At 35.2% G+C, this 9,247-nt stretch overlaps 1 protein-coding gene across 2 annotated transcripts in view; it reads left to right on the forward strand.

Annotated features, from left to right (window-relative positions):
• The window catches only part of LOC128688927 (uncharacterized), a 27,434-nt gene extending 22,606 nt beyond the window's left edge, over nucleotides 1-4,828 (forward strand). Inside the window, exons 4-5 of one of the 2 annotated variants that reach the window (XM_070080894.1) lie at nucleotides 3,341-3,559; nucleotides 3,882-4,828. In XM_070080894.1, the coding sequence (XP_069936995.1) occupies nucleotides 3,341-3,559; nucleotides 3,882-4,063 (401 nt within the window). In that variant the 3' untranslated portion in view covers nucleotides 4,064-4,828. The remainder of the gene's footprint in view (nucleotides 1-3,340; nucleotides 3,560-3,881) is intronic. The other variant, XM_070080895.1, reaches the window with a different exon arrangement.
• The last annotated feature ends 4,419 nt before the right edge of the window (nucleotides 4,829-9,247 follow it).

A 9,247-nucleotide genomic window follows, 5' to 3' on the forward strand; every position in this document is an offset into this window, starting at 1 on the left:
TAATGCTAATATTTAAAATAAAAATAAAGACCAGTATCCTAGTATGATAATACATGTGGCGTCAGATAATAATATAAAGTTGTAAATCTTCACTTGATCTGCTAGTGAAGAAGTCTGCTATATAATATTAAGTGAAACCTCGTAACTGGAATATTTCTCAAATATAAAATGTCGTGCATGGGCACAATTCGCAACACATACATTTATTAAAAAAAAGCACAAACCACTCCAAAACTATATCCCCACATGCTTTTAACATTTCTAACTTCATCCCATCAATCCCAGCTGCTTTACGCTTTACCCCCTTTCATTCTACCCACTGCCTCACGAACTTCCCCCACACTCACGACTCGCTCCTCCTCACTCATACAAGATGTTATTCCTCCTGGCCCTATACACGAAATCACAGCTTAACTATCTTCATCAACATTTAAAAATTCCTCAAAATATTCCCTCTATCTTCCTGATACCTCTAACTCTCCATTTAATAACTCTCCTCTCCTAATTTAACAATGAAATCCATTTATTTGTTCCCTAGGCTTCCTCAACTTATTAATCTCACTCCAAAACTTTTTCATACTCTCAACAAAATTTGTTGATAACATCTCACCCACTCTCTCATTTGCTCTCTTTTTGCATTGCTTCTCCATTCTCTTATCCTCTCTTTTCTCTCCATATGCTCCTCCTTCCTAGCATCACTTCTACTTTGTAAAAACCTCCCATATGCTAACTTTTTCTCCCTTACTACTCTCTTTATATCATTCCATCAGTCGCTCTTCTTCCCTCCCGCACCAACTTTCCTGTAACCACAAACTTCTGCTGAACACTAACACTACATTCTTAAACCTACTCCATACATCTTCAACTCCATTGCCTATACTCTCACTAGCCCATTTATCCTTCAATAGTCGTTTATATCTTATCCTAACTGCCTCCTCCTTTAACTTATAAACCTTCAATTCTCTCTTACTTGCTGCTTCCATTTTCCTTGTATCCCTTCTACACATTACTCTCACTGTGGCTACAACTAAAAAGTGATCTGATGTATCTGTGGCCTCTCTACAAACATGTACATCCTGAAGTCTACCCAACAGTCTTTTATCTACCAATACGTAGTCCAACAAACTACTATCATTACGTACTGCATCATATCTTGTATACTTTTTTATTCTATTTTTCTTAAAATATGTATTACCTATGACCAATCTCCTTTCTATACAAAGTTCAATCAAAGGGCTACCATTATCATTAACACCTGGCACCCCAAACCTACCTACTACACCCTCTTTAAATGTTTCTCCTACTTTAGCATTTAGGTCCCTTACCACAATTACTCTCTCACTTGGTTCAAAAGTTCCTACACACTCGCTTAACATCTCACAAAATCTCTCTCTCTCCTCTACACTCCTCTCTTCTCCAGGTGAATACACACTTATTATGACCCGCTTTTCGTATCAAAACCTTTTTTTAATCCACATAATCCTTGAATTTATACATTTATATTCCCTCTTCTCCTTCCTTAAATGATCCTTCAACATTATTTCTACCCCTTCCTTTGCTCTAACTCTCTCAGATACTCCTGACTTAATCCCAATTATTTTTCGCCACTGAAATTCAGCTACCCTCTTCAGCTTTGCTTCGCTTAGAGCTGGAACATCCAACTTCTTTTTATTCATAACATTAGCACTTATCTCTTTTTTTATCATCCGCGCTACATCCACGCACATTCAAGCATCCCAGTTTTATAGTTTTTTTCTTCTTCACTTTTTTAGTATTTTCAACAGAAGGGGTTACTAGCCCATTGCTCCTGGCATTTTAGTCACCTCATACGACACACGTGGAGGGAAGATTCTTTTCCACTTTCCCATGGAGAATAGAGAAAATAAAGAGAAACAAGAACTATTAAGAAAAAAGAAAAACCTAGATGTGTGTATGTATATATATGCATGTGCTTGCCTGTGTAGTGTGACCTAAGTGTAAGCAGAGGTAGCAAGTTATATCCAGCATGTTTATGAGACAGAACAAAAAACAGCAATCCTACCATCTTGTAAAACAGCTACAGGTTTGCGTTTTACACTCTCTTGACAGGACAGTACTACCTCCCTGGGTGGTTGTTGTCTGCCAACCTACTAATATATATATATATATATATATATATATATATATATATATATATATATATATATATATATATATATATATATATATATATACGTCTGAATAGGCAGAACTTGCCATCTTGGCTTAAATACAACGCTCATCTTGCCATATAGGGCAAGTGAAAATTTGTGTATGCAATAATTTCTGCCAAAATCATTCTGAACCTAACGAAAAAAATATATTTCACTGTGTTTGTTTAGTATTAAATTTGTGTAAACAAATCTAAAATATATTTAGTTAGGGTTGAGCTAAAATAAATTGCGCTTGTTATAATAAGGTTAGGTAAGTTTTCTAAGTTCCTTTTGGTAAAATTATAAATTTTTACATCAACATTAATGAAAAAAAAAATATATCTTTAAACGTATAAGCGAAAATTTTAGAAAGGACTTAATTTTAAATGAGTTCTTGCTAATTGACCAGTTTTACATATTCGGCATTTATATATATATATATATATATATATATATATATATATATATATATATATATATATATATATATATATATATATATATATATATATATATATATACAGTGGGCTATATACGAAATCCTAATATATATAGTCTCCTTCAGCCAGAGATCAGTGTTTGTGAATATTTCTGCCTCTCTTCAGTGAATTCCTTGCATTGTTAAAATCTCTAGTAAGGCTGATGCATGCAGAGGATGAGATGAAAAGCTGTAAGCCTTCTCCCTGAAAGCTGGCTGCCTTGGATCAACGTCTAGCGCAAGCTGGACGCCAAGGTATTGGTCCAGTGTGGTGAGAATGGTAATGCACTGCGTACCTTGTTCCAAGGTTCGTAGGTTCGAGTCTCCTTCAGCCAGAGATCAGTGTTTATATATATATATATATATATATATATATATATATATATATATATATATATATATATATATATATGCCTCGTGGAGGGAGACGGCCGACTTGAAAATTATATATATATATATATATATATATATATATATATATATATATATATATAATATTTTAGTTTAACTATATATCAGATAACCTCAATTTCACCTTTTAAAATGTCTTATGAATGTAGGATGCAACTGGTCAGGCTGGAATATGAATGTTATATACGATGACGCATATAAATAATAATAATAATAATTTTAATAATAATTATTATTATTTTAATATTTTTCAAATCGCCTCATTTAATGGCTGAACCAGTAAACTCGACATTAACATCATCATCAACGTCAACAGCATCATCAACAACAACAGCATCATCAACACCAGTATCAACATCAACAGCAGCAACACCACCAACAGTATCAAATACCAACAAAGTTCTGGCTGCTTGTGTTGTGTTGTTTCTGATAGCACTGGTGGGCAGCGTCTATGGTTTCTTCACTCGCTATAGATACCAGCAACTGCTGTTACAGAAAGGTGAGAGTCATCCTGGGTTATTCGTTCATAAAGTAGCAGTCGTTGAAAGTTAAAACTGGTGAGGGTCAAGTGTAGCCTTGGGCCAAAATGGAAATAATTTCAGGAATCGTGGATTTTTTTCAACAATTGTCAACATTCCATTGTATTTTCTTCTTTTAAGATTGTGCCTTGAGGCTAGTGAAAATCTCTTAATGCAATTAGTTGAAGCTAGTCTCCCCCTACCCTAAATTAAACCTGTTTACTTTCCCTTCCCTAAGCCTAGCATAACCTTTACCCTTACTCTTACCATTGAAAACCAATATTAATCTAATATTTTCTACAGGCCCTACTACTGATCCAGAGACAAGGGATAACGAGTATGAAGAGTGGAATGAGAAGTGGAAGATGCAGCCAGTCACTTCAGGCAGCAATGAGGAACATTCATCAGATATATCACCACTGAAGGTCATTCAACGACCAGGATCAGCTCACGACAGTGAAAACAGTCTCTATGGCGTTATCTGAATGTGTATATATCTTAGTCTTCAGTAAAGACTCATTCCCACAGCCTTAAAAACGTCAGGCATATCACAGGCTGCAGGAACCTGGTTTGTGTATGTATACCGAGTGAAGGTAAATAACAAACTAGTGCACACTAGAACAATTTACTAGGACACATTTGTATCTTGAGAACCCTCTCTCTCTCTCTCTCTCTCTCTCTCTCTCTCTCTCTCTCTCTCTCTCTCTCTCTCTCTCTCTCTCTCTCTCTCTCTCTCTCTCTCTCTTTCACACACACACACACACACACCATATAGCAAATGCACCTCTGACAAATCAAAGACTGGCATTATGTAAATGTAATAAAATTTTAGAACCAGTCATTTATAGCTTGCTGGAAATATTTGTAACTTCAGCAGTCAGTATAGAGGGGTCGAACACAGTGTTTCTCTTCATGGTTGATGGAAACATGTCTGCAGGTTTGCATGACTGAGGTGAGGCTGTCAGGACTGGCACATTTTCACGCTCACTAAGACATTTTTAATAGACATGGAGAGTGTAGCAGAACGATTTCCTAAATCCGGAAATCTCAGGATGATAATTATGCTGTAGGTCTATGAAGTTTGAATAATGAATTTTCCAGCCAGTTATATATATAATTGCATGTTATTGTTGTTTATTGTATGGATGTAGAAGCTAGTATTATCAGTAACTGGTAACATAGCCATTATAATAAATGTAATAAAAAATCAATACTTTTTTCTATAATTATTAATAGAACACCTAATTAATTTTTTTTAGCCTAATTACAATTAAAACTACATGGGTGTATATATTTTTAGTCAAACAAATATATAGGTAAAATCCTTTCATCTGTATTTATTGTTATTACTCATTAATTTCTTACTACTACAAAAATCAACATTTCTGGACGAAAACAATCGCTGTCATCCAGCTCTTGGTACAGGTATAGTGGACCCTGCTGGAAAATTCCTGGATCTGCCCAAGTCTGTAAGAAGGTTCGTTGCTGCCGGGGTTTATGAAGATGACGATCTATCTTGTGTCCAACAGGAAAATCGTAACTGAACGTACACATGGAGATGCACCCTCGCTGTATATGGAAGTTAGCACAGGTATTTTAGTCTGCTGTACAAAGTCCTCAGAATGACAATGACAGTGTCTCAGTTGGTTATAGGCAGTTTTAAAGTTAACATCAATATTTATCGTCCCCACAGAGAGATATACTTCACCGGTCTAAACAGTAAATGTATGTATCATTAGAATGCTGTTTTACAACATATGATGTCTGTTACTAAAGTAACTGTGTTGGTTGCAAGGTACCTCCCCACTACCCCATTGATGTGTATTCAGTTATTCATTTCCTAGGTATATCATACAACATACAGTACAGTACATACCCCAGTGTGTGCTATAGTAACTAGATGTATTTCGGTCACTGTCTTGTATGAGAAAGGCATCCCTGTTATGCATAACCCCAGCCCACTGTACCGCAGAGTGCTACATGATTTCTTGGATCAATATTATGAAATACGCCAAGACTTGCTTCATAAACAATGACACTTAAGATTCTACATACACCAAAATCAATCCAGTTAAGATTCAATAGCATTTAAGGTTCAATGCTATTAAGGTTCATTTAAGGTGTGAACTGGCATCAGACTCCACAACAGTGTGTGAACTGACGTCAGACTTTCCACAGCAGTGTGTGAACTGGTGTCAGACTTTCCACAGCAGTGTGTGAACTGACGTCAGACTTTCCACAACAGTGTGTGAACTGACGTCAGACTTTCCACAACAGCGTGTGAACTGGCGTCAGACTTTCCACAGCAGTGTGTGAACTGGTGTCAGACTTTCCACAGCAGTGTGTGAACTGACGTCAGACTTTCCACAGCAGCGTGTGAACTGAAGTCAGTTTTTCCACAGCAGCGTGTGAACTGACGTCAGACTTTCCACAGCAGTGTGAACTGACGTCAGATTTTCCACAGCAGCGTGTGAACTGATGTCAGACTTTCCACAGCAGCGTGTGAACTGACGTCAGACTTTCCACAGCAGTGTGTGAACTGACGTCAGATTTTCCACAGCAGCGTGTAAACTGACGTCAGACTTTCCACAGCTCCTTATAATTAAAGTACAGTCCAAAGCAGGTGTGACAATGACTCCTTTAGCGTACCAAGGTATGATTTACCTGACTGTTGAAAATCTACTTTAATGACTACGAGTTGGATATCAAACATCAAAGAAATGTTACAAACTGATATAAATCAAATATTACTTCCGTGAGCTAATTCAGGTTTAATTAATTGTGTTAATCTAAATGTTAATATATAACAGACTAATTCGGCTTTACTGAAGCATCCTTTGTTATGGAATGAATTTTTGTTGGTTGAACAAGTAAAAAATATAGATGAAGGCCTCAGTCGAAGGATAAAAGCTCTACTGACTGGGAAGAACTAAGAACTACGTTAGCGGAAAAGTTCTAATTTCTCCTGACAAAGTTCTTTCACCCCTTTTACTAATTATGGTTCGGGGTCAATTAAACTTGTGTAAGCTTGCCATATAACATAGTGGTGTTACTATAATTCTTAAGTGACAGCTTATCCAGTATATACATACTGAAAGAAAGAATTGTTGGCTTATTACTGTAGACGACGTACTTGGTGTAATAACTAATTAACTGGTGAAAAAAATTACCTCAAGGCTTATTAAGTGTACTGGATAAATTATTAATTGCCACAATAAATATAAAATTTTGACTTAACTGATGACTTAACCTCCTCATAAGAGTACACATGCAGTAGTGATTCTCTTTGTGCTCAGTAATCAATTGGTACGGGACGACTAACGCTCTTACAGATTGACGAAACTTGGTTAACGTCTTATGAATATTGTCATTGTGCATATATGAAATAGAATATATATATATAATATATATATATATATATATATATATATATATATATATATATTTGTATATATATATATATATATATATATATATATATATATATATATATATATATATATATATATATATATATATATATATATATATATATATATATATATATATATATATATATATATATATATATATATATATATATATATATATATATATATATATATATATATATATATATATATATATATATATATATATATATATATATATATATATATATATATATATATATATATATATATATATATATATATATATATATATATATATATATATATATATATATATATATATATATATATATATATATATATCAACAAGTCGGTCGTCTCCCACCGAGGCAGGGTGACCCAAAAAGAAAGAAAATCCCAAAAAGAAAATACTTTCATCATCATTCAACACTTTCACCACACTCACACATTATCACTGCTTTTGCAGAGGTGCTCAGAATATAACAGTTTAGAAGCATATACGTATAGAGATACACAACATATCCCTCCAAACTGCCAATATCCCAAACCCCTCCTTTAAAGTGCAGGCATTGTACTTCCCATTTCCAGGACTCAAGTCCGACTATATGAAAATAACCAGTTTCCCTGAATCCCTTCACTAAATATTACCCTGCTCACACTCCAACAGATCGTCAGGTTCCAAGTATCATTCGTCTCCATTCACTCCTATCTAACACGCTCATGCACGCTTGCTGGAAGTCAAGCCCCTCACCCACAAAACCTCCTTTAGCCCCTCTTTTCCAACCCTTTCGAGGACGACCCCTACCCCTCTTTCCTTCCCCTATAGATTTATATGCTTTCCATGTCATTCTACTTTGATCCATTCTCTCTAAATGCCAAACCACCTCAACAACCCCTCTTCTGCCCTCTGACTAATGCTTTTATTAACTCCACACCTTCTCCTAATTTATATATATTTATATATATTTGTATATATATATATATATATATATATATATATATATATATATATATATATATATAATATATATATATATATAATATATATATATATATATATATATATATATATAGGCTCCGGGATGTAGATTTTTATAGAGGGGCAACTGATATATCGGATCATTATTTAGTTGTAGCTACAGTTAGAGTAAGAGGTAGATGGGAAAAGAGGAAGGTGGCAACAACAAGTAAGAGGGAGGTGAAAGTGTATAAACTAAGGGAGGAGGAAGTTCGGGCGAGATATAAGCGACTATTGGCAGAAAGGTGGGATAGTGCAAAGATGAGTAATGGGGGGGGTTGAAGAGGGTTGGAATAGTTTTAAAAATGCAGTATTAGAATGTGGGGCAGAAGTTTGTGGTTATAGGAGGGTGGGTGCAGGAGGAAAGAGGAGTGATTGGTGGAATGATGAAGTAAAGGGTGTGATAAAAGAGAAAAAGGTAGCTTATGAGAGGTTTTTACAAAGCAGAAGTGTTATAAGAAGAGCAGAATATATGGAGAGTAAAAGAAAGGTAAAGAGAGTGGTGAGAGAGTGCAAAAGGAGAGCAGATGATAGAGTGGGAGAGGCACTGTCAAGAAATTTTAATGAAAATAAGAAAAAATTTTGGAGTGAGTTAAACAAGTTAAGAAAGCCAAGGGAAAATATGGATTTGTCAGTTAAAAACAGAGTAGGGGAGTTAGTAGATGGGGAGATGGAGGTATTAGGTAGATGGCGAGAATATTTTGAGGAACTTTTAAATGTTAAGGAAGAAACAGAGGCAGTAATTTCATGCACTGGGCAGGGAGGTATACCATCTTTTAGGAGTGAAGAAGAGCAGAATGTAAGTGTGGGGGAGGTACGTGAGGCATTACGTAAAATGAAAGGGGGTAAAGCAGCTGGTACTGATGGGATCATGACAGAAATGTTAAAAGCAGGGGGGGATATAGTGTTGGAGTGGTTGGTACTTTTGTTCAATAAATGTATGAAAGAGGGGAAGGTACCTAGGGATTGGCGGAGAGCATGTATAGTCCCTTTATATAAAGGGAAAGGGGACAAAAGAGACTGTAAAAATTATAGAGGAATAAGCTTACTGAGTATACCAGGAAAAGTGTACGGTAGGGTTATAATTGAAAGAATTAGAGGTAAGACAGAATGTAGGATTGCGGATGAGCAAGGAGGTTTCAGAGTGGGTAGGGGATGTGTAGATCAAGTGTTTACATTGAAGCATATATGTGAACAGTATTTAGATAAAGGTAGGGAAGTTTTTATTGCATTTATGG

Source organism: Cherax quadricarinatus, unplaced genomic scaffold, assembly GCF_038502225.1.
Source record: "Cherax quadricarinatus isolate ZL_2023a unplaced genomic scaffold, ASM3850222v1 Contig1198, whole genome shotgun sequence".
NCBI classification, from domain to species: Eukaryota; Metazoa; Arthropoda; class Malacostraca; order Decapoda; family Parastacidae; genus Cherax; species Cherax quadricarinatus.